The 24,818-nt window shown below is 43.2% G+C and overlaps 2 protein-coding genes across 3 annotated transcripts in view; one reads left to right on the forward strand and one right to left on the reverse strand.

Moving 5' to 3' along the window:
• The window catches only part of PTGR1 (prostaglandin reductase 1), a 30,483-nt gene that overhangs the window by 5,212 nt on the left and 453 nt on the right, over window positions 1–24,818 (forward strand). For both annotated transcript variants that reach the window (XM_053565910.1, XM_053565913.1), the window contains exons 4-9: window positions 468–524; window positions 6,872–7,039; window positions 8,314–8,431; window positions 11,315–11,470; window positions 15,560–15,668; window positions 19,669–19,787. In XM_053565910.1, coding sequence (XP_053421885.1) covers window positions 468–524; window positions 6,872–7,039; window positions 8,314–8,431; window positions 11,315–11,470; window positions 15,560–15,668; window positions 19,669–19,787 — 727 coding nt within the window. The remainder of the gene's footprint in view (window positions 1–467; window positions 525–6,871; window positions 7,040–8,313; window positions 8,432–11,314; window positions 11,471–15,559; window positions 15,669–19,668; window positions 19,788–24,818) is intronic.
• The window catches only part of ZNF483 (zinc finger protein 483), a 47,662-nt gene continuing 46,250 nt past the window's right edge, over window positions 23,407–24,818 (reverse strand). Inside the window, exon 6 of the mRNA XM_053565909.1 lies at window positions 23,407–23,734. Coding sequence (XP_053421884.1) covers window positions 23,727–23,734 — 8 coding nt within the window. The 3' untranslated portion in view covers window positions 23,407–23,726. The remainder of the gene's footprint in view (window positions 23,735–24,818) is intronic.

The following is a 24,818-nucleotide window of genomic DNA, read 5'->3' on the forward strand; positions in this document are numbered from 1 at the left end:
TGAGACAGAGTCTTACTATGTTGCCCTCAGTAGAGTGCTGTGGTGTCACAGCTCACAGCAACCTCAACTCTTGGGCTCAAGTGATTCTCTTGCCTCAGCCTCCCAAGTAGCTGGGACTATAGACGCCTACCACAATGCCTGGCTACTTTTTTGTTGCAATTGTCATTGTTGTCTAGCAGGCCTGGGCAGGGTTTGAACCCGCCTGCCTCAGTGTATGTGGCCAGCACCCTACCCATTGAGTTACAGTTGCCAAGCCATAAAAAAAACAATCTTATCAGACTGATTCCCTGGGGTCACAGAGCAGAACTACCTCCTACCTCTTTCCTCCTCCATCTCACCCAGTTGCACTGCCCTCATGTAACTGGGTTCACTGATACACGGCCCAGCAGGTTGCCATTTGGCTTGAATCTCAAACCAGTTTTTTCCCAGATGCTATTATGTACTAAGAATGGACTTTTTTTTTCCAGACTTGCATCCAAAAAATTAAATGAGGGTGATACGATGATGGGGCAGCAAGTGGCCAGGTAATTATTTCCATTTATCCCAATGCTTGGAAAATGTCTCCTCTTTGCCTCCTGCTGAGCACTCCCTCTGTCCATTGCTCTTACAATTTCTCCAGCCTGTGTGGTTCACTCAGTGTTTGATCTTGGGAAATCTTGCCCCCTCCCTAATTGGAGAGAAGGAAAGACGAGAACTTGTTATCATTTCAGCCTCTCTTTGCCATCCTTGCTTTTAATCACTTAAAAAAATGGATTCATTTAGTTCATGGTTATTATACAAATTCAAGTAAAACAAAAATTTTTAACTTGAAAACTGAAAGTTCCCCCATCACCTGAACCTTAAAGACAACTGCTGTTAATGTATTATTTCAAATATTATTCAATACACACACTTTATTTTATTTTTTTTTTGTAGAGACAGAGTCTCACTGTACCGCCCGAGGGTAGAGTGCCGTGGCCTCACACAGCTCACAGCAACCTCTAACTCTTGGGCTTACGTGATTCTCTCGCCTCAGCCTCCCGAGCAGCTGAGACTACAGGCGCCCGCCACAACGCCCGGCTATTTTTTTGTTGCAGTTTGGCCGGGGCTGGGCTTGAACCCATCATCCTCCGTATATGGGGCCGGCGCCCTACTCACTGAGCCACAGGCGCCACCCAATACACACACTTTAAAATGTATATTTACATAGGCTTACATGGCCTTCAGTAAATTGCTTTTTTTCCCACTTAATGTGTTATGGATATCTGGTGGGGTCCAGGGACAGGGGTCTGCTAAGACCTGTGGATCTGGTGCGACCGGCTGGAGAAATACAAAGTTAGGAACGACGATAAAGAGACAGGAGACACAGAGTAGAATTTTCAAAGGTGGGAGCTCAGGGGACCACCACCTGTTTGTGGGCTCCGGTGAGTGGCCCCAGCCTTTGTTCCACTCAGCTTTTATTATTGAAACCTGCTTGCCCAGGTGGTAAGCTGAGGGAGGGAACAAAGAAGCCAGCAGTTTCTCTGAGTGAGCTATCAGCTCCTATTGTTATTATTATTAACTTTAAGGATTTGAGCAGTTTTGGAGCATCTGAAACTTGAGTCTTGGGGGAATCCTGCCTGGAGTCACACACACAGATTCCTAGGGAGGAGTTAAGCTCCGCTAGTTCACTGTGGAGTCAGACATCACTGGTGTTAATCTTGAGGAATCGGTGGGAGAGAGGCTTTTTTCGCCCTCTCATCATCACCACAGAGGATTTTCCTCTGCGATAAGGGATGCAAGCCCTTTTGCCCATATCTCAGGGCTGGAGCTGTTCCCTTGGTCTCTGCCCCAGCCAAATGCACATCTCCACAACGGGTATCTGCTTTGTCTGTTTAATGGGCAGGAAACGACTTAGAAGGTGTATCTATTCCAGGTCTTGTCATAATCTCTTTTATGACTATTTTACTTCCTCAGAGTGTTCACAGACTCAGCAGGGTATTTGTATAAGCTGTATCCCCGGTAGGCCAGAATTTCAGGAAAGGCTAGAAACTTGTTCAGATAAGAAATAAGGCAGTGGCTAGCTTAAAGGTAAACGAGCTGACTTTTCTTTATTCTGACTCCTTCAGCTTACTTTTTAATTTTCCCTTTTTGGGGGGATGCCCTGCCCTGCCAAGAATGGGATCTTTGGCCCCCATTCTTCCTGCAGATATCTTTTGTTGATACTATATAAATATGCTACCTACCTTTTAATAGTATAAATTATTTCATTGTATTCTTCCATTTAACTAATCTACTACTGAGAACAAGTGTTTCTAATTTTTTTTCTTTTTTTAGACAGAATCTCACTCTCTCACCCTGAGTAGAATACCATGGTATCGTTGTAGCTCACAGTAACCTTACTCTTGGACTTGAGCAATCCTTTTTCCTCAGTCTCCTGAATAACTGAGACTATAGGCACCTGCCATAAAACCCAGCTAGTTTTTCTATTTTTAGTAGAGATGGTATCTTGCTCCTGCTTAGGTTGATTTCAAACTCCTGAGCTCAAGCAATTCACCTGTGCTGGCCTCCTAGAATGCTAGGATTACAGGAGTGAGCCACCATGCTTGGCCTGTTTCCGATTTTTTCTACCGCAAGTAATTCTTCAAGGGACATGTATGTATCTATACATATGTGTCTCTATATTCTTTACCCACTTGGGTGAGTATTGCTTTATGTTAAATTTTCAGAAGTACAAATTTTAGGTTAAAGCAGATGCATTTAATTTGAAAAGATATTGACAAATTGATCTTCAAAAAGATTCTATGAAATAAAGAAAATTAGCTGGGCATGTTGGCATGTAACTATAATCCTCGCTACTCAATAGGCTGAGGTAGGAGGTTTGAGGCTACAGTGAGGGCTATGATTGTGCCACGGCACACTCCATGTGGGTGACAGAGCAAGACTCTGTCATTAAAAAAAAGAAAAAGATTGTGTTCAGGTGCAGTGGCTCATACCTATAATCCTAGCACTCTGGGAGGCAGAGCCTCTTAGGAGTTTGAGACCAGCCTGAGCAAGAATGAGACTCCATCTCTACTAAAAATTAGAAAAGATTAGCTAAGCCTGTTGGTGGTCACCTATAGTCCCAGCTACTTGAGAAGCTGAGGCACGAGGATTGCTTGAACTTAAGAGTTAAGGTTGCCATGAGTGATGATGATGCCTTGGCACTCAACCCCAGGGCAACAGAGTAAGATTCTATCTCAAAAAACACACAAAAAAACAGATTGTATGAGTATTCACTGCCTCCTATAGCATTAAAGAACCTGTTTTCCTTATACCTATGCCCTTTGTTTGCTGTCACTGTTGGCAATCTGAGATGACTCTATTGATACTTTATGGTTAGTTTAATTTCTGGGTTTTTTTCTTTCTTTTTTTTTTTTTTTGAGACAAAGTCTTCCTTTGTCACTCTGAGTAGAGTGCAGTGGCATCATCATAGCTTGCTACAACCTCAAACTCATGGGCTCAAGCAATCCTCCTGCCTCAGTCTTCTGAATAGCTACAGGCACACACAACCACACGTGGCTAATTTTTTCTATTTTTGGTAGAGACAGGGTCTCAGGTTTGCTGAGCCTGGTCTCAAACTACTGACTTGAAGGGATCCCCCTGCCTGGGTATTCCGGAGTGCTAGGCCTACAGACATGAGCCACGAGCACCCAGCCAAGTTGCATTTCTTTCATTCATTATTAGTGATGTTGACCTTTTTCATAAGTTTTCAATTTTATTCTGTGAATTATCTGTTTATGTCCTTTCCCCTTTTCTCTTAGCTCTTTTCATCTGTTATATTGACTTATAAAAGCTTCTTGTATTTTTAAAATATTAATGTTACAAATATTTGGGGGTTTTTTTGTTTGTTTGTTTGTTTTTCAGTTTATGGCCAGGGCCGGGTTTGAACCCGCCACCTCTGGCATATGGGGCTGGCGCCCTAGTCTTTGAGCCACCGTTGCCGCCCCAATATTTGGGTTTTTGTTTTTTTTTCTCTTTCTCCTATGGCCAATCACAGTTTAAATTTTTCCTGTGATAAAATTATAAATAGTTATAATTATAGCTTTTAGGTTTCATCTTATGCCAAGAAAGGCCTTTTCCCTTCCAAACTTACCGTATCTTGCCATATCTTTTCACATTTTCTTCAGGATTTTATAGTTTAATTTTTCATATTTAAATTTTTGAATCATTTAGTTTTTTATATTGGAATTAGAAAAGAAATGTTTATGTCTAAATAGACAGCCAGTTATTATAAAATACCATTTGTTGAAATCTTGTGTGGATTTTTATTGGAATTTCAAGGATCTTATAGATTCATTTAGAGCGGTGGTTCTCAACCTTCCTAATGCCACAGCCCTTTAATACAGTTCCTGTGGATCGCGACCCACAGGTTGAGAACCTCTAATTTAGAGTAAACTTAGGTTTTTACAGTCTTTCTATCCAAGGACAAGGTATGCCTCTCCCTGTGTCCATTTTATCTTATCTCCTATTAACAGTTTTCTTCACATAGGTCTTACATATTTCTTGCTAATGATCAGAGAAATATACATGTGAATTATCTGTGTTTTCTGGATTGGCAAGTTATTTTTAAAAATAAAACACCCAGTGGTGGAGCTGATGTAATGATACACTCAAACATTGATAGTGGAATCAGAATTTGGCACAGTCGTCTAGAAAAAAGTTGGCAATATGCAGAAGTGAAGGTACAAATGTTTTGATTTAGTAATTCCACTTACAGGAATATTATCTAGGGAAATAATACATTCATATTTATGAATATTAATAAAAACATAATTTATACTAATGGAAAAATACTGGAAATAATCTAATAAGGGGGGAATAATTATTTTCCTTACAGATTTTTTTCTTTTTGTAGAGACAGAGTCTCACTTTATAGCCCTCGGTAGAGTGCCGTGGCCTCACACAGCTCACAGCATCCTCCAACTCCTGGGCTTAAGTGATTCTCTTGCCTCAGCCTCCCAAGTAGCTGGGACTACAGGCGCCCGCCACAACGCCCAGCTATTTTTTGGTTGCAGTTTGGCCGGGGCCGGGTTTGAACCCGCTACCCTCGGTATATGGGGCCGGCGCCCTACCGACCGAGCCACAGGCGCCGCCCTTCGTTACAGTTTTTGAAGGATTCTTATTAACATGGAAAAAAAAAAGTATAAATTATAGAGACTAGTATAATGTTTAGAGAAAAATAAGGTTACAAAACATATATAATTACTTCAATTGTACAAATACATATGACATACATTTTAAAATATATCATTGATTGCCATAAAATATACCAAAATATTAGCAGTTGTCTTTGTATTGTGGGATTAAAACTGATATTTTAGGCTGCGCACAGTGGCTCACACCTGTAATCCTAGCACTTTGGGAGGCTGAAGCGGGTGGATTGTTTGTGCTCACGGGTTTGAGATGGGCCTGAGCAAGAGTGAGACTCATCTCTATTAAAAATGAAAAACTGACACAAGAAGTTCGCTTGAGCCCAAGAGGTTGAGGTTGCTGTGAGCTGTGATGCCATGGCACTCTACCAAGGGCAACAAAGTGAGACTCTTTCTCAAAAAAAAAAAAAAAAAACCCTGATATTTTGTGTGTTTTAAGTTTTCTAGAGTCAATATGTGTTATTTAACTGTATGATCTGGAGGAAGACAGGAAAGAAGGCAAGAGTGAGAGGAGATGAAGGAAAGGGAATCCGTAAGTGAGACAGAAAGGGGGCAGCCATCAGGGAGTAGTACCTGGAAACCAATGTGTGTGGGGGGAGTTTTGTGTTGAATAGAGTAGAAGGGTGAAATCAGACAATGATTAAAGAGTCATTGTCTGGGTACCTGAAGTCAATTTGTACCGAAGTAGCATGTGGAATTGCTGCAGTTCCATTTTCAATTTCATGACATTTCCCTTGGGCAAGAATGCACTAAGTCATCTCCAAGTTTGAAACCTTCAGCAAACAATGGCAAGAGCCACCAGAAACAAACACCTGATTTTCCTGATAAATATAGTGATGCCCTATTAGCTCGTGGAGCCACTTTCTGCATTGCTGTATGGACATGCAGTGACACAAATTGGAATAGAATGGAACCTGTCCCCTGTTGGCAGAGTCACCCCAAAGGAATGGAGAGATCAGTAACCATCCCAGGTTGTGTAATACTGAATTGTTTCAGAACCAACTCATAACTGATGCCAAGTAAAAGCACTGTGTAACTATTAAAATATGGCATTATGGAAGTAATAAAGTACATTTGAAACCTTAACAAGAAAAGAATCTCCACAAGATTTTGCAGTCAGGAGGTTGCTGTAACCTTAGTGGAGCAGAGGGAGTGGAAGGCAGGTTGCAGTGGTTATCAAGGGAGGTTTGACTGTAAAACAGGAAGAGAAAAGGAGGAGGGAGGGAGAGGGTGGGACTAGGAGACGGCAGAGTGAGCTTACTTCTGTGTTGAGTGGAAGGGACAGTAGAGAGGAAAATGTTGAAGATGAAGAATCCAGGAGGACTACAGACAAAAAGGCTGGTATCCAGGGTACCTTGAGCCAGGGGAGGGAGGCCTCTTGCTTAAAATGAAGAGACAGGGGGGCGGTGCCTGTGGCTCAACAGAGTAAGGCGCCAGCCCCATATGCTGAAGGTGGCAGGTTCAAACCCAGCCCCGGCCAAAAACTACAAAAAAAAAAGAGAGAGAGAGAGAAAAAAAAATGAAGCGACAGGGACAGATGCTGAGTCAGTTGGGAGAGTTCTTCCCTGACGGCCTCTATGCCAATGGCTAAGAAGTAAGATGACGAGGTGTGGCAGGAGGTCAGTCACGGAATATCAGCCTCAGTGCCCTTTTGTCAACAGTATCTCAACTCCCTTGAGAGGAAAGAGGCATCACATGCCCTAATGTGCTTTATCTTTCAGAGTTGTGGAAAGTAAAAACTCAACCTTACCAAAAGGAACTATCGTAGTGGCTTTTTTAGGCTGGACATCGCACTCCATTTCTGATGGGAAGGATCTGGAAAAGCTGCTGAAAGAATGGCCAGATACAGTACCACTGTCTTTGGGTCTGGGGACAGTTGGCATGACAGGGTGAGTTTCATGGGTATATTTCATTTATTTGAATGCCTGAAACTCTAGTGTTCCAAAATGGTTTATATCAGATCTTGATCAACAAGAAGAGATTTGAGGCATTATAGGCACAGGGGCTGATCAGAGAAGCTAGTAGGAGTAAGAAGGGAAGAACCCAAGTGGCCACCAGTAGATGGCCAGGTAAACAAAATGTGGTACTTATATTATACAACGGAGGAATATTCAGCCTTTACAAAGAAGGAAATCCTGTCATTTGCAACAACAGGGATGAACTTGGAGGACATTATGTTAAGTGAAACAAATACTATGTACATTTACTTATATGTGGAATCTGAAAAAGTTAAAGAACTAGAGAGTAGAATGATCATTGTGTGGCTGGGAGGCTGAGGTGTTGGGAAGATGTTGGTCAAAGGATACAAAATTTCGGTAGACAAGACAATAACTTCAAGAGATCTGGCTTGGCGCTTGTAGCTCAGCGGCTAGGGCTCCAGCCACATATATTGGAGCTGGCGGGTTTAAACCCAGCCCAGACCTGCCAAACAACAATAACAATTACAACAACAACAACAACAAAAAATAGCCGGGCGTTGTGGTGGGCACCTGTAGTCCCAGCTACTGGGAAGCTGAGGCAAGAGAATCGCTTAAGCCAAAGAGTTTGAGGTTGCTGTGAGCTGTGATGCCACAGCACTCAACCCAGGGTGACAGCTTGAGATTCTGTCTCTCTCTCACACACACATACAAATGCTAGGTGTGGCTGTTTTCCTGGCCTCATGCCTATAATCCTAGCACTCTGGGAGGTTGAGAAGGGAGGATCCCTTGAGCTCAGGAGTTCAAGACAGGCTTGAGCAAGAGCAAGACCCCATCTCTAAAAATAGCTGGGCATTGTGGTGGGCGCCTATAGTCCCAGTTACTGCAGAGGCTGAGGCAAGAGGAGTGCTTGAGCCCAAGAGTTTGAGGTTGCTGTGAGTTGTGATGCCACAGCCTTTACTAAGGGTGACAAAGTGAGACTCTGTCTCAAAAAAAAAAGAGCGAGATCTTGTCTCTACTAAAAAAAAAAAAATTTGAAAAATTAGCCAAGAGTTGTGGCAGGCACCTGTAGTCCCAGCTACTTGGGAGCCTGAGGTAGGAGGATCAGAGTGAGATTCTGTTTGTTTTTCTCATCTTTTACCTGGACCCAGGGCTCTGGGCTACTGAGAGGGCATTGAGGTATACATAAATGAGTTACAGGGGACAGAAACAAATCTATTCACCTATCCTTAATTTTCTTCCCTTAGCCTAACTGCCTACTTTGGCCTACTGGACATCTGTGGTGTGAAGGGTGGAGAAACAGTGGTGGTTAACGCAGCAGCAGGAGCAGTGGGTTCTGTTGTTGGGCAGATAGCGAAGCTCAAGGTAAGTATCTTCCTCCAGTAACAACCCACAGTGTGCGTTGGGAGCACAACAGGGAAACCTCCAGATTTTCTTTGGTTTTAGGGAGCATACGGTCTAGTGGATCTTGCTCAGAAGTTGGAGATCAAGAAATGGGGGAGCCAGGCGTGGTGGCTCATGCCTGTATTCCTAGCACTCTGGGAGGCCAATGTAGCGGATTACTTGAGCTCACGAGTTCAAGACCAGCCTGAGCAAAAGTGAGACCCCATCTCTACTAAAAATAGAAAAACTGAGGCAAAAGGATCTCTTGAGCCTGAGTTGGAGATTGCTGTGAGCTATGATGCCACAGCACTCTACCCAGGACAGCTTGAGACTGGTGGGTTCTTACCTGGCTCAGGCCTACTAAACAGCAATGACAACAACAACAAAAAAATAGCCAGGCGTTGTGGTGGGTGCCTGTAGTTCCAGGCTAAGGCAAGGGAATCACTTGAGCCCAAGAATTTGAGGTTGCTGTAAGCTATGATGTCATTGCACTCTACCAAGGGCAACATAGTGAGACTCTGTCTCAGAAAGAAAAAAGAATTCAAAGGACCTTATTCCTTTACTTCAGAACTTTACAAAATTGCTCCATATTTTCAGTTTCTCTCTTTTTTAACTTTATTCAAATTAACATGAGGGTACAATATTGAGGTTACATTGTTCTCATTTCCATTTGTAGAAGAGCCCCTCACCCAGGGGGCATGTTATACACCCTCATTCAGTTTCTTTTTAGTGTTGCAGATGAGATGTTCAAAGTCAATCAGATTCTCTTTCCTTTGTACATAACTAGATTTTTCTTTTAGGTGCTTGTAAATATTTATTGTTATTCTTTGAATTTGGAAATATCACCAGAAAATGTCATATGTGTCTTTGTTTGCTTAATCCTGCCTGGAACTTAATTAGCCAGTATAATCTGAAGACCAGGCCAGGCGCAGTGTCTCACACCTGTTATCCTAGCACTCTGGGAGGCCGAGACAGGTGGATTGCTTGAGCTCTGTCTCACAAAAAAAAAAAAAAAGAAATCCACTGTGGAGGCTCTTAAAATAATTCAGACAAAAGTTTTAATATAGTGACAGTGGAGATTGGAAGTCAGAGACAGCTTTTAAAGATATTTGGTTTGGCTCAGTGCCTGTGGCTCAAGTGGCTAAGGCACCGGCCACATACACCTGAGCTGGTGGGTTCGAATCCGGCCCGGGCCCGCCAAACAACAATGATGGCTGCAACCAAAAAATGGCTGGGCGTTGTGGCGGGCGCCTGTAATCCCAGCTACTTGGGAGGCAGAGGCAGGAGAATCACTTGAGCCCAGGAGTTGGAGGTTGCTGTGAGCTGTGATGCCACGGCACTCTACCCAGAGCGACAGCTTGAGGCTCTGTCTCAAGAAAAAAAAAAAAGATATTTGGTTTAAAAAAAAACAACAATAAAACATGGTGATCAGATGTGGATAGTAAGGCAAAGGAAGGCATTTCCTTTAAGCCATGTGTTTCAGGTTGAGATAATTAAATGGTATCATTCACTACAATAGAGAACAGAAAAGAAAGGAACAAGAAGGAAAAAAGTATATTCCTGGCTCGGCGCCCATAGCACAGTGGTTACAGTACCAGCCACATACACCAAGGGTGGCAGGTTCGAACCCGGCCCAAGCCAGCTAACCAACAATGACAACTGCAACAAAAAATAGCTGGGCGTTGTGGTGGGCACCTGTAGTCCCAGCTATTTGGGAGGCTGAGGCAAGAGAATCACTTAAGCCCAAGAGTTTGAGGTTGCTGTGAGCTGTGACGCCATAGCATTCTAATGAGGGTGACATAGTAAGGCTGTCTCAAAACAAAAAAAGTATATTCCCTCTTGATCACACTAATTATGAGGGACCTATGGGCTATCCAAGGGAAGACATTCTTACAGGCTTTTGGAAATACTGATTTGGAACTCAGGAGAGGGGCCTGGGCTAGAATTAATAGAAAAGGCAGTCAGTCATCTGCATGAAGGAGGCATTGAGATTGTAAGAGTAACTGAGACCATCCCATGGGAGTACACAGGTTTAGTGGTTCTCAATCTTCCCATGGGAGTACACAGGGTTAGCAGTGGTTCTCAACCTTCCTATGCTGTGGCCCTTTAATACAGTTCCTGTGGGTTGAGAACCGCTGTGTTAGAGGGAAAGGACCAAGGATGTAGCTCTTGTGAAATAGTTTTTTTCTGGAATCCTGAAGAAATATAAAAAGTATGTGACTGTCACTGTACAGAGATAAACATATGAGCCCCTTTTGGGTCTTTCCCAGTTTAAAATGCACAGTGGCTCATATCTTTACCTTCATGATACATTTACAGAACATAAAAGCTTTCTGAAGAGCTACTTTCTCTGTACCAATATAATCTCTCATCTCATCCTGCAAGTGCTTTTCAGAATGCTCTCCAGTTCCTCTGTGACTGGGCTGCATTTATTCCTATGCTTTTGACCAAATCAAAGGATAGGGGGCAGGCACCATGAGAGCTGCCCTTGATATGGGAGTCACAGAGCTGAGGCAGAATACTAGTCTCAAGAAGCACTGCACCAAGAGATAGAATCCTTGGAAGGAAGAGAAGCCAGAAATAAAGAACCAAGGAAGTCAAATGAATAAGGTGTTAAGTCAGCATGTTGAAACGAACTGCAAACCAGACAGAGAGAAGGGATCCAAGCAAGATGAGGTTGAGTTGTAGGCTGGTAGGAGACCAATTTCACCTTTGGGTTCTGATGGCCCATTATGGGATATTTCTCACCTATGTGGCTCAGCAACTTGGAGGGTGTTCTTGGGGAATTTAATCATAATAGAGTAGGAAAGTGGTGTTGATCCACATTTGTGACTTATTAATGGTTTCTATTTTCTCCCCATTTAGGGCTGCAAAGTTGTTGGAGCAGCAGGGTCTGATGAGAAGGTTGCCTACCTTAAAAAACTTGGATTTGATGTTGCCTTTAACTATAAGACAGTAGCATCTTTGGCAGAAACCTTGAAAAAAGCCTCTCCTGATGGTTATGATTGTTATTTTGATAATGTAAGTACTAACTGGACTCACTATGTGATTTATTAATGAAGTGCTATGTAAGGGAATGTACTTCTATAGTTTCTATGTAGAATATATGTACTTAGGCTTTTAAAAACACTTTATTGAGGGTGACGCCTGTGGCTCAAAGGAGTAGGGCACTGGCCCCATATGCTGGAGGTGGTGGGTTCAAACCCAGCCCTGGTCAGAAACTGCAAAAAAAAAAACCCACTTTATTGAGATACAATTCACATGCCATATAATTTACTCATTCAAGTGTAGAGTTCAATAGTTTTTAGTTTATTCACAAAATCATACAACTATCATCACAAAAGGCCAGGCATGGTGGCTCACACCTGTAATCCTAGCACTCTGCAAGGCTGAGGTGGGTGGATTGCTTGAGCTCATGAGTTCCAGACCAGACTGAGCCAGAACAAGACCCTGTCTCTACTAAAAATGGAAAAACTGAGGCAAGAGGATTGCTGGAGCCCAAGAGTTGGAGGTTGCTGTGAGCTATGATGTGACAGCTCTCTACACAGGGCAACAGCTTGAAACTCTCTCTCAAAAAAAAAAAAAAGGTTTTAGAATATTTTTGTCTCCCCCTCAAAAAGACACACTACACATTAGCAGTCACCTTCCATTTCCCCCCACAAAGTGTCTTTTGTGACTGGCTTCTTTCACTTGGCAAAATGTTTTTAAGGTTCAGCCGTGCTGTAGCATTTATCAGTACTTCCTTCCTTTTTTATAGCTGGATAAAATTCCATTGTATGGATGTGCTACGTTTTATTTATCCATTTATCAACTAGAGGGCATTTGAGTTCTTTATGCTTCGGGGGAATTGTGTATAAGGTTGCTGTGAACATTCCCACGCAAGCTTTTATGTGGACATGTTTTCATTTCTCTTGGATATATTCCTAGGAGTAGAACTGCTGGATCATGTGGTAACTTCACGTTTAACATTATAGAGTACTGCCAAACTGTTTTGCAAAGGGGCTGCAATATCTTTCATTCCAACCAGCAGTATATTAGGGTTCTCACCTACAAAGTTGCTCCAAAACTTTTGAGAGAGACTGTTGATGATCCGTTATTTCACTGTCAAGAAAAATAGTGGACGTAGTCCTTTCTGATTAACCCCTGCAAGTTTCCACTCGCTCGGTTTATCAGTGTTGCTGAGAAGGCTTCATTTGTTTCCTTCCCTGTGGATTTTACATTTCCTGAACTTTCACAGTGACCCCTCTTTGTCTTTTTGATTACAGCCATCCTAGTGGGTTTGAAGTGATGTTTCATTGTGATTTCAACTTGCATTTCCCTTTAGCTAATGATGCTAAGGATCTTTTATGTACTTATTGGCCATTGTATATTTTCCTTGGAGAAATGCCTTTTCATTGTACATTTTTCCATTGGGTTATTTGTGGGGTTGTGAGAGTTCTTTTTTATTTATTTATTTATTTATTTATTTATTTTTGTAGAGACAGAGTCTCACTTTATGGCCCTCGGTAGAGTGCCGTGGCCTCACACAGCTCACAGCAACCTCCAACTCCTGGGCTTAAGCGATTCTCTTGCCTCAGCCTCCCGACTAGCTGGAACTACAGGCGCCCGCCACAACGCCCGGCTATTTTTTGGTTGCAGTTTGGCCGGGGCCGGGTTTGAACCCGCAACCCTTGGTATATGGGGCCAGCGCCCTACTCACTGAGTCACAGGTGCCACCGGAGAGTTCTTTATATATTCTGGAAACAAAGTCCCTTATTAGATTCTGTCAATTTTCATTATTTGCAGTAGTTGTATTCTACAAAGTCACCACCAGTGCTGAACCATATATATACATATGTACATATATATACATATCTCGCATAGACTGTAATCTTAAATCTAAAAACAGCTCATCCTAATATATTCTATTTTATTTTAGAAAAGAGAAAAGGAAGTTCAGAAATGTTGCCCCTACCCAGTGTTGGAATTTCTTTCTTTCTTTCTTTTTTTTTTTTTTTTTTGGCCGGGGCTGGGTTTGAACCCGCCATCTCCGGCATATGGGACCGGCGCCCTACCCGCTGAGCCACAGGCGCTGCCCTTTTTTTTTTTTTTTTGTAGAGACAAAGTCTGACTTTATGGCCCTCGGTAGAGTGCTGTGGCCTCACACAGCTCACAGCAACCTCCAACTCCTGGGCTTAAGCCATTCTCTTGCCTCAGCCTCCCGAGTAGCTGGGACTACAGGCGCCCGCCACAACACCCGGCTATTTTTTGGTTGCAGTTTGGCCGAGGCCGGCGCCCTACCGACTGAGCCACAGGCGCCGCCCCCCAGTGTTGGAATTTCATACCCTTTGCAAATCTCCCCAGAACCAGAGCTTCTTGAATTACACGGCACTGCCCCCTACTGTCTCCATCCTCTGGTCATCTCTGTATGAGATTTGAAACAGGAAGGCCGAACATCGCCTTGTTGGGCCTCAGCGGGGAATGCTTGTGTCTTTTTCATTGGTCTGTGCATGTCTGCAAGTGACCAAGGAAAATTCTGTAATTATTGGTTTTGAGGTTACAAATAAGTTTTAGCAAGTGTAGTCCAAATCACAAATGTGAAATCCACTGAGAAACGACTATATAAGGTTTGCAAATATTCTCTCTCTCTCTCTCTTTTTTTTTTTTTTGCAGTTTTTTGGCCAGGGCAGAGCTTGAACCCACTACCCCCAGTATATAGGGCTAGTGCCCTACTCCTTGAGCCACAGGCATCGCCCCAAATATTTTCTCTTATTCTGTGAGTGTCTTTCACTTTCTTTATGGACTCCTTTGAAGCACAAAAGTTTTAGATTTTTTCTTTTGTTGCTTGAGCTTTTGTAGTCATGTCTAAGAAGGCTTCGCCTAACTCAGGACCAAGAAGATCTACTCTTGTGTTTTTTTCTAAGAGTTTTATAGTTTTAGTTCTAATATTCAGGTCTTTGATGCATTTTAAGTAAATTTTTGTATATGGTATAAGGAAGTGGTCCAATTCCATTCTTTTCCATGTGAATATCCAGTTTGTTCTATGCCATTTGTTAAAAATACTATTTTTCCCTATTGAATTGTTTTGGTACTTGTATAGAAAATGAACTGATGATAAATATAAGAGTTCATTTTTGGACTCTCAGTTAAGTTCCGTTGATCTGTATTTGTAGTGTCACACTGTTAATTTAGCGTTGTGGTAAGTTTTAAAATCAGAAAGTATGAATCCTCTAACTTTGTTCTTCATATACCTTTTGAGTATTTTTTTCTTTTTCTTTTTCTTTTTTTTTTTTTTTTTGAGACAGAGCCTTCAAGCTGTCGCCCTGGGGAGAGTGTCAGGGCGTCACAGCTCACAGCAACCTCCAATTCCTGGGCTCAAGTGAGTCTCCTGCCTCCACCTCCCAAGTAGCTGGGACTACAGGTGCCCGCTACAATGCCTGGCTATTTTCTGGTTGCAACTGTCATTGTTGTTTGGTGGCCTGGGCTGGATTCCAACCCACCAGCTCAGGTGTATGTGGCTGGCGCCTTAGCTGCTTGAGCCACAGATACCGAGCCAAGTATTTTTTTTTTTTTTTTTGAGACAGAGTCTCACTATGTCACCCTGGGTAGAGTACCGTGGCGTCACAGCTCAAAGCAACCTCAAACTCTTGGGCTTAAGCGATTTCTCTTATCTCAGCCTCCTGAGTAGATAGGACTACAGATGTCCACCACAATACCCGGCTATTTTTTGTTGTTGTTGTAGTTGTCATTGTTATTTCTGCTGTCCTGGGCTGGGTTCAAACCTGCTAGCCTCCATGTATGTGGCCGGCATCCTACCAACTGAGCTACCGGCACTACCCCTTTTGAATATTTTTCTATACTTTTAAATTATAAGACAATGAGATTATTAGGCCAATCAGAACACTCCAATATATAACAGTAAAAATATAAGGTACGCTCTTAGCATCAAATGGAAATAAATGCCTATTTCTAGTGTCTTTCTCTAAATGAAATTTTCTGTACTTTTATGCTAATTCAATCAGTTTTGTTGCTGCTAAAACAAGTATTATGAAATAATGATTGTGACTTAATGATTCTCCTGAATCTTCTCATGTTTTGATTATTTTTGTTTTTGTTTTCCTGTCTATTTAGGTAGGCGGAGAGTTTTCAAACATTGTTATCCCCCAGATGAAAAAATTTGGAAGAATTGCTATATGTGGAGCCATTTCTACATATAACAGTACTGGCCAACTTCCACCAGGTAATAAGCTCAGGCATGTGGTCACAGATGTACAAAGGCTAGATGTGGAGAAGATTCACAGATATGGTAGGCCAGTGACTACCAAAATGTTAGATTAATACTGTGTGTGGAAACTAAAAAAAAAAATTTTTTTTTCATATATTCTTGATGAAATATAACAAATTAGTATTTATTAAGATTAAAAATATATAAGGCCAGACACAGTGGATCATGCAGACACAGTGGATCATGCCTAAAATCCCAGGACTTTGGAGGCCAGTGCACGAGGATCCCTTGAGGTTAGGAGTTCAAGACAAAACTTGGGCAACATAGTGAGACCCCATCACTTCATTGCTACCAAAAAAGCTAAAAATTAGACAGACTTGGTAGCACATAGTAGTCCCAGCTACTGCAGAGGCTGAGGTGGGAAGATCACTTGAGCCCAGGAGTATGAGGCTGCAGTGGACGATCATTATGTCATTGTCCTCCAGCCTGGGTGACAGAATGAGACCTTCTGTCTACAAGTAAATAAATAGGCTTGGCGCCTGTAGCTCAGCATCTAGGGCGCCAGCCACATACACTGGAGCTGGTGGGTTTGAATCCTGCCCGGGCCTGCTAAGCAGCAATGACAACTACAATCCAGAAATAGCCGGGCGTTGTGGCGGGTGCCTGTAGTCCCAGCTACTTGGGGGGCTGAGGCAAGAGAATCGCTTAAGCCCAGGAGTTGGAGTTTGCTGTGAGCTGTGATGCCACGACACTCTACCCAGGATGACAGCTTGAGGCTCTGTCTCAAAAAAAAAAAACACTTTTCATTTTTCACCTGTTATTTTCTGCAAAGGTAAAAACACAGCCATGACTTGATTTAGCAACAGAATATCTTAGTCTGACTGGTAAACATTAAGGATCTTCAGGATATTAGGAATATTTTTAGAGGTGTGGGGACTGGTAGAGGGTGACTTGATGTGGGTAAATGGAAGGGCAGATTGCTGTGTCCTTCAAATAGCCTTGAGCAGTGTGCTTCCTAGAGCTGCAGGGCACCGTGGCCCTACCAGGCTGACAATTACCACTGACCTCTCCCACCTCCACACTGACAGAAGTCCAAAAGCAGTATCAACTGAGAACTATGTTCATTAAGTCCCAATCCTAGGCCAGGCACAGTGGCTCATGCCTGTAATCCTAGCACTCTGGGAGGCTGAGACCTGTGATTGCTTGGGTCCAGGAGTTCAAGACCAGGCTGAGCAAGAGTGATACCTGTCTCTCCTAAAAATAGAAAAACTAGCCAGGTGTAATGGCAGGTGCGTGTAGTCTTAGCTACTCAGGAGGCTGAGGCAGGAGGATTGCTCAAGCCCAAAAGTTTGAGGTTGCTGTGAGCTATGATGATATTTTAAATAAAAATGTAAGTCCCAGGCCAGGCTCGATGGCTCACACCTATAATCCTAGCACTATGGGAGGCCAAGGCGGGTAGATTGCTTGAGTTCACAAGTTCGAGACCAGCCTGAACAAAAGCAAGGCTCTGTCTCTACTAAAAATAGAATAACTGGGCGGCGCCTGTGGCTCAGTGAGTAGGGTGCCGGCCCCATATGCCGAGGGTGGCGGGTTCAAACCCGGCCCCGGCCAAACTGCAACAAAAAAATAGCCGGGCGCTGTGGCGGGCACCTGTAGTCCCAGCTACTTGGGAGGCTGAGGCAAGAGAATCGCTTAAGCCCAGGAGCTGGAGGTTGCTGTGAGCTGTGTGATGCCACGGCACTCTACCAAGGGGCATAAAGTGAGACTCTGTCTCTACAAAAAAAAAAAAAATAGAATAACTGAGGCAACAGGATCACTTGAGCCTGAGTTGGAGGTTGCTGTGAGCTACGATGCCATGGCACTCTACCCAGGGCTACAGCTTGAGATGCTTCTCAAAAAAAAAAAAAAAAAAATATATATATATATATATGTAAATAGGTAGATACATACATATGTAAATATATGTGTATACATATTTACATACATTTATATGTATACATACATATATATGTATATATATAAATCCCAATCCCGTGAAATATTTTGTACGGGCCTCTTATTTTGTGGATGGGAGAAAAGCAGCGGAGAGGGCTAGGGACTCTTTAAATCCTGGTAGTGACAGACTCAAAACACAGACCACTCTGTGAACTAATACAGAGTCCCTTTCTGTTATAAGGATCCTATATTCCTAGATTACAGATTTACCCCTGGTCCATAAAAAGGAGAAAGAATAAAAAGGAATACTCCAGACTATAATCAGGATCTAGGCAACCGTAAATCAATTGGTTATTCAATCTATGATGAGCTTGACTAATGGGAATGAAACCTCATGTCCCCACCCTAGTTAACACCACTGTGACTGCACCAATACAGGGGGGCTGCCTAGAGAGGAAGAACTACTTGTTGATTCCCTCTTGGGCTGTGAAGAATCACATAACTCTTCTCTTCACCAAAAAGGAAACTCCAGATTTCTTGGTAATCTTATTGTGAAGACCTTATTCCTCCCATATTTTTCTAATCAATTTCTCAATCATGAGAAATCATCTGCCTGCCAATTCAGCAAAGCTCCACAATGCATTTTCTTAACCACAGTCCAATTAGGCATAGCCAAGTATTTTGGATACCGTAACTTGATCTAGTCTTTTTAGCAATTAGCAATTCTTGGGAAGTTCAGCTGCTTTGATAGGTCTTTGAGATGTCAGCTACACTTGTCCATTACATTTTAATAAGATGGGATTCTGCCTTGCTGCAGGTCCACAGAAATTCTAACATCATTTAGTTCAGAGGCAAGTTATTACTTCCACCAGCTTTAATGCCACAATTGATTTTTAGCTCTGCACAAAGAAATCAACATTCCCACCAAGATAGAGAGGCCCCAGAATAGCATTTCACCTTCTTTTAAAATAAGGATATGAAGGTTCTAATCCTTAACTCAAAAAGAAATATGGTTAAGTGGGACTTGCTGGAGCACTCTTTCTGCGAGATAAAACTAGCATTTAGATGTCTCACTTGTCTTAGCATCAGTTTCTTTTGGTTCAGGACAAAGGTCCATTCTTCTGACTGCTAATGTTACTTTCTTCAAAGTAGTGAGTGGGAACTTTAGGCTAAGCGATGCCAGTTACCAAGGATGATGAAGACAGAATCTATCACTCGTCTTGGCTCTTCTGGCCTTCATATATCTCAGGCACCTTCACCTTAGTGCTAGGATTACAGGCAAGAGCCGCTGTACCCAGCCTTCTTCCTTCTTTTCTCTCTGTTTCCATCATCACTTTAAGAAAAAAAAAGTTTTTGTTTTCTTTTAGAAATAGAGTTTTTCTGTGTTACCCAAGCTAGCCTCAAACTTTTGGGCTCAAATAGTCTGCTCGCCAGGCACAGTGGCTCACACCTATAATCCCAACATGAGGGAGGCTGAGGTGGATGGATTGCCTGAGCTCACAGGTTCAAGACCAGCCTGAGCCAGAGCGAGACCTCATCTCTAAAAATAGCTGAGCATTGTGGCAGGCACCTGTAGTCCCAGCTACTTGGGAGGCTGAGGCAAGAAAATCAATTAAGCCCAGGAGTTCGAGGTTGCTGTGAAACAGCAGTCCTCTGACCTCAGCCTCACAAGTAGCTGGGATTACAGGCCCAAGACACTGGATCCATCCCACATATTTTTTTTCTAACTCTATAACCTTCCTGTGTCCTTCTTTCCCTAACAAGGACTCTTGCAGTTATGTTGCATTATGTTTATAATACAGAATAATCTCCCCATCACAAGGTTCTTAATATTTGCAAAGTCCTTTTTGGCACATAGGGTCACACAGTTCCCACTTCTGGAGTTTTGTATGTGGACATCTTCAGCATGTTATTCTGCCTTCCACGCGGTGCGTGTGGATTAGTCCCACAGACCAGAAAGCAGTGGGGGAAACAGAAAGGGCAACAGCAAGAGAACGGCGGCAGTCACCTGTGCTGCTTGTGTGTTTACCGTGGCCACCTACCTAGACCCTGTCACCCTAACCTGTTCTTTTCTTCATAGGCCCAGCCCCAGAGGTTGTTATCTACCAAGAACTCCGCATGGAGGGGTTCCTTGTCACCCGTTGGCAAAAAGATGTCCGCCAAAAAGCTCTGAAGGAGTTGCTGCAATGGGTCTTGGAGGTACGAGCTGCCCCTCCAGTTGTACAGTAGATCCCGTTCCCTTTTGCCTCTCGACACTGTCACTCCATCAATTCTTCCCTCTCTCGGCTGCATCATCAGTATCGACCTGCCTGTTGGGTCCTTACATTCAGAATATCAACATTCTTATTTTTCCTATCTTAAGAAGGAAAACAATACAAACCAACCCTCTCTAGACTTCATTTCCATGCAAATATAAGTCCATTTCATTTTTCTGATTTTTATGGCAAAATCAAAGAAGGATTATCTATACTTGCTGTCTGCAGTCTCTCTCTTTCCATTCTTCCTTGAACCTTCACATCGGGCTTTTGCACTGCTGCCATGCCACCAGACTGCTTTTGTCAAGGTTACAGATGTCCCTCACATTGTGAAATCCTGTGGTTGATTCTTAACCTTGCTTGGCTATGGGAAACATTTACAGAGTAAGCACTCTCCCTCCTTAGTACCCTTTCTTCCTCGGGCTCCCATTAGCTTTTGCTTCCCCTTACTGATGGGTCCTCCTCAGACTCTTCCTAGCTTCTTTTCTCCAAATTAATAATAGAGTGCACCTCAGCTGGGCTCAGCGGCTCACGCCTGTAATCCAAGCACTCTGGGAGGCCGAGGCAAGTGATTGCCTAAGCTCAGGAGTTCGAGACCAGCTAAAGGTAGAATGAGACCCTGTCTCTAAAAATAGCCGGTGTTGTGGCCGGTGCCTGTAGTCCCAGCTACTCAGGAGGCTGAGGCAAGAGAATCACTTGAGCCCAAGAGTCTGAAGTTACTGTGAGCTATGATGCCACAGCTCTGTACTGGGGGCAACAAAGTGAGACTCTGTCTCAAAAAAATAAAATGAAATAAAATAAATTTAAAAAAAAGGTGCCCCAGGATATGGTCACTAGGGCTGTCCTTCTCTACCCCCACTCTGTCTATTCCTTAGTAAGCGCATCGAATACCATCAATACACTAACGCTCCCAGCCTGGATATCTCCTCTGAACTCCAGGCTGGTGTAACCAGCTGCTCAACAGCTGCCTCTGGAGGCTTAATATACTGAAAAGTAAATATGTTGTAATCTTTCCTGCCACACCTACTCCATATTCAGAGTTCAACATCTCATTTAGGGCAATTTGCTCTTTTAGTTTCTCAGTCTCAAAACCCTGGAGTCATCTTTGATTTCTTTCCTTCTTTTAGACCCATGTCTAATCTGTCAAGAAATTTAAGTGGTTCAACCTTCAAAATGTATACAGAATCTGACCACTTCTCCCACCTCCTCTGTGGCCACCCTGGTCTAGGCCACTGTCCTGCCTGGCCTGGATGTTGGTAGTAGACCCTTCTGGCTCCCCACCTGCATGCCCCCACAAGTGAACTTTTAAAGCATAAATCAAACCATGTCGGCCAGGTGTGGTGGCTCACGCCTGTAATAACAGCACTCTGGGAGGCCCAGGCGGGTGGATTGCCTGAGCTCACAGGTTCAAGACCAGCCTGAGCAAGAGCGAGACCCCATCTCTAAAAATAGCTGGGTAGGCATGGTGCCTGTAGCTTAGTGGCTAAGGGTACCAACCACATACACAGGAGCTGGCGGGTTCAAATCCAGCCTGGGCCTGCCAAACAACAGTGACAACAAGAACAACAACAACAAAAATAGCCAGGCATTGTGACAGGCGCCTGTATGTAGTCCCAGCTACTCAGGAGGTTGAGGCAAGAGAATCACTTTAAGCCCAAGAGTTTGAGGTTGCTGTGAGCTGTGATGCCACGGCAGTCTACCCTGGGCAACATAGTGAGACTCTGTCTCAAATAAATAATAAAATAAAATAAATAAAAATAGCCAGGTGATGTGGTGGGCACCTGTAGTCCCAGTTACTTGGAAAGCTGAGGTAAGAGGTTGCTTGAGCCCAAGAGTCTGAGGTTGCTGTGAGCTATGATGCTACAGCACTCTACTGAGGGCAACAAAGTGAGACTGTCTCAAAATAAATAAATAAATAAAAATAAAGATAAAAAACTAAGGGCGGCGCCTGTGGCTCAGTCGGTAAGGCGCTGGCCCCATATACCGAGGGTGGCGGGTTCAAACCCGGCCCCGGCTGAACTGCAACCAAAAAATAGCCGGGCGTTGTGGCGGGTGCCTGTGGTCCCAGCTACTCAGGAGGCTGAGGCAAGAGAATCGCTTAAGCCCAGGAGTTGGAGGTTGCTGTGAGCTGTGTGATGCCATGGCACTCTACAGAGGGCTATAAAGTGAAACTCTGTCTCTACAAAAAAAGGAAAAAAAAAAAGTTAAAAGATAAAAAACTAAATCAAACCATCTCATCCTCATGCCCCAATCCCTGCAGAGCTCCCTCTTTTACTTGGAATAAATCAGCATGTCTGTGTACATCCTGGCCCCGGACACCTCTCTGACCTCATTTCTCAGTGTCACCCCCTGGTTTACACAGCCCGGTCCTCCCTCTGCCACTCTACCCCGCTGTAATTGCTCACTTCATTCTCTCACCTCCTTCAAGTCTTTGCTAAAAAAGTGCCTTCTGGACAAGGCAACTTTTAAGATGGCATTATTGGAAGTTCTAATCCCCCTTCATTCCTGACCCTTCTTACTCTACTTTTATCCATAGCAGTTGATTATATTTTAAAATAATATACACTATAATTCAGTTATTCATTTATATTTATTGCCTGTCTCCCTCCCCTGAGAACGTAACCTCCATGAGGACAGCAGTGTTCATGCGTTTTGTATTCTGGTATACCTGCAGCCCCCAGCATAGTGTCAGATAGATAAATTTGCTGAAGGAGTGAATGTTAGAGGGGCACATCAAGGTCCCAGGTCAGAAAGAGCCTTGTTAGATTCAGAGGAAGAAGCCAATCCCTTGGTCCTGTGCTGTGATCATTTTCCCATCTTACACCATGGGGAGTTATAGTTAATCAAAATCAGAATAATCAAGGGGCATTATTTTAGTTTCAGATGGGAAAAAATACTGTGCTTTCTAATTCCCAGCCAATGGTCACTTCTCAATTCAAAGAAATAGATTGCTCCTCTGGCAGCCACTAGAGCTTGGCCTTTTTCCCACTCTGATACATGGCATGCTGGACTGGCCTGTCTCCAGGGAGTTGGGAAGAGCTGCGTTATTTTTTAAGTTCCCAGCGTATAGCCTCCTTGTCCTTGTTAGTGAAATCCAATCTAGCCCTTCCACCCTTACAGCTGACAAGAAACCTTGAGCTGATATCCCTAATGCTTCGCTTTAACAAAGTGAAGCTGGGGCGGCGCCTGTGGCTCGGTGAGTAGGGCGCCGGCCCCACATGCCGAGGGTGGTGGGTTCAAACCCAGCCCCGGTCAAACTGCAACAACAACAACAACAAAAAAAAAATAGCCGGGCGTTGTGGCGGGCGACTGTAGTCCCAGCTACTAGGGAGGCTGAGGCAAGAGAATCGCGGAAGCCCAGGAGTTAGAGGTTGCTGTGAGCCGTGTGACGCCACAGCACTCTACCCGAGGGCGGTACAGTGAGACTCTGTCTCTACAAAAAAAAAAAAAAAAAGTGAAGCTGATAATAGTTTTAAGTAACTAGTGAGTTGACCTAATTTCCTTCTCATTGTTTTTTATTTTTAATCTCATTCCCTAGTTTTTTAAATACATTTTTTCTAAAATAAAAAGTGTATTAGTATTAATTTACGGGAAAAATGGGGAGATAGCACAGAGACCTCACATATATCCTGTATCCTACACCCTAGTTTCCCCTATTATTAACATTTCACATTAGTATTTGTTATCACTTTACTGGGCTGCCAAAATAAAATACAACAGCCTAGGTGGCTTCAACAATGAAATTTATTTCTCACAGTTCTAGAGGCTTGAAGTCCAGGATCACGGAGTCAGCAAGCTTTCTTTTGAGATCTCTTTTTGACTTGTAGATGGCTTCCCTCCTCTGGCATCTCCACCTGGGCTTCTCTCTGCCTGGGACTGTGTCCTAACCTTCTGTTGAGAACACCAGGGATTGAATTAGGGCCTGCCTCTATGACCTCATTTTACTTTATTTTCATATGTCTTTAACAGGCCCTGTTTCCAAATACAGTCATTCTGAGGATGTCCTGGAGATTAGAACTTAAACTTATGAATGGGGAGAGAGGCATAATTCAGTCCATAACAGTATTCATTCTCTATTTTTATTTTATTTATTTATTTTTTTTGAGACAGGGCAGTCCAACTTATGTCGCCCTCTGTACAGCGTCCTCGCGTCACAGCTCACAGCAACCTCAAACTCTTGGGCTTAAGCGATTCTCTTGCCTCAGCCTCCCAAGTAGCTGGGACTATAGGTACCTGCCACAACACCCAGCTATTTTATTTTGTTGTTGCGGTTGTCACTGTTGTTTTTTTAGCTGACCTTGGCTGGTTTCGAGCCTGCCAGCCTCAGTGCATATGGCCAGCACTGTAATCACTGTGCTACGGGCGCTGAGCCATCATTCTCTATTTTTAACCTTTAAACTGGATTCTAGCTTTCCACCCTATCCAGATTTTTTGCCTCTTCAAGAGCAAGAATGAGTTGGGGCTTCAAGCCAAGAGTTCAAATCTCAGCTCCTCTACTTTCTAATTGAGTGACTTCAAGCAAATAATCTTTTCCATAAATCCATAAAGGGTATTAAACCATCACTAGGATACATTCGGGGAAATGTGGTATCAGGTAACACAGGTCTCTACATAAGACCCCTTAAAATTTTGAAAATGTAAATTAGTCTGACTTAGTAAACTATGCCTTATAGTAGAAAGTGAAATGAGAAAACTTTTGGATAACATGAACCCTTCCCTCCCAAATGTTAAACACATATTTAAGAGCCTTGGCTTGAAGGGGAGACATTATTAGACTGTCACGGTATTCACTTGTCCTGAATAGGACCCACCTTTTCAGGGGCCAGATAGAGGTAATGAAGGTAGCTCTTTTCAGAGATCATTACATTATTAAACTTTACTACACAACTTACTTAGGAATAGATTAATCACTGCCTTGTGACATTTCTCACTGTGATCTAACACCTATCGATAAATTCTTCTTGTATGCACTTTG

Source organism: Nycticebus coucang, chromosome 2 (assembly GCF_027406575.1).
Source record: "Nycticebus coucang isolate mNycCou1 chromosome 2, mNycCou1.pri, whole genome shotgun sequence".
NCBI classification, from domain to species: Eukaryota; Metazoa; Chordata; class Mammalia; order Primates; family Lorisidae; genus Nycticebus; species Nycticebus coucang.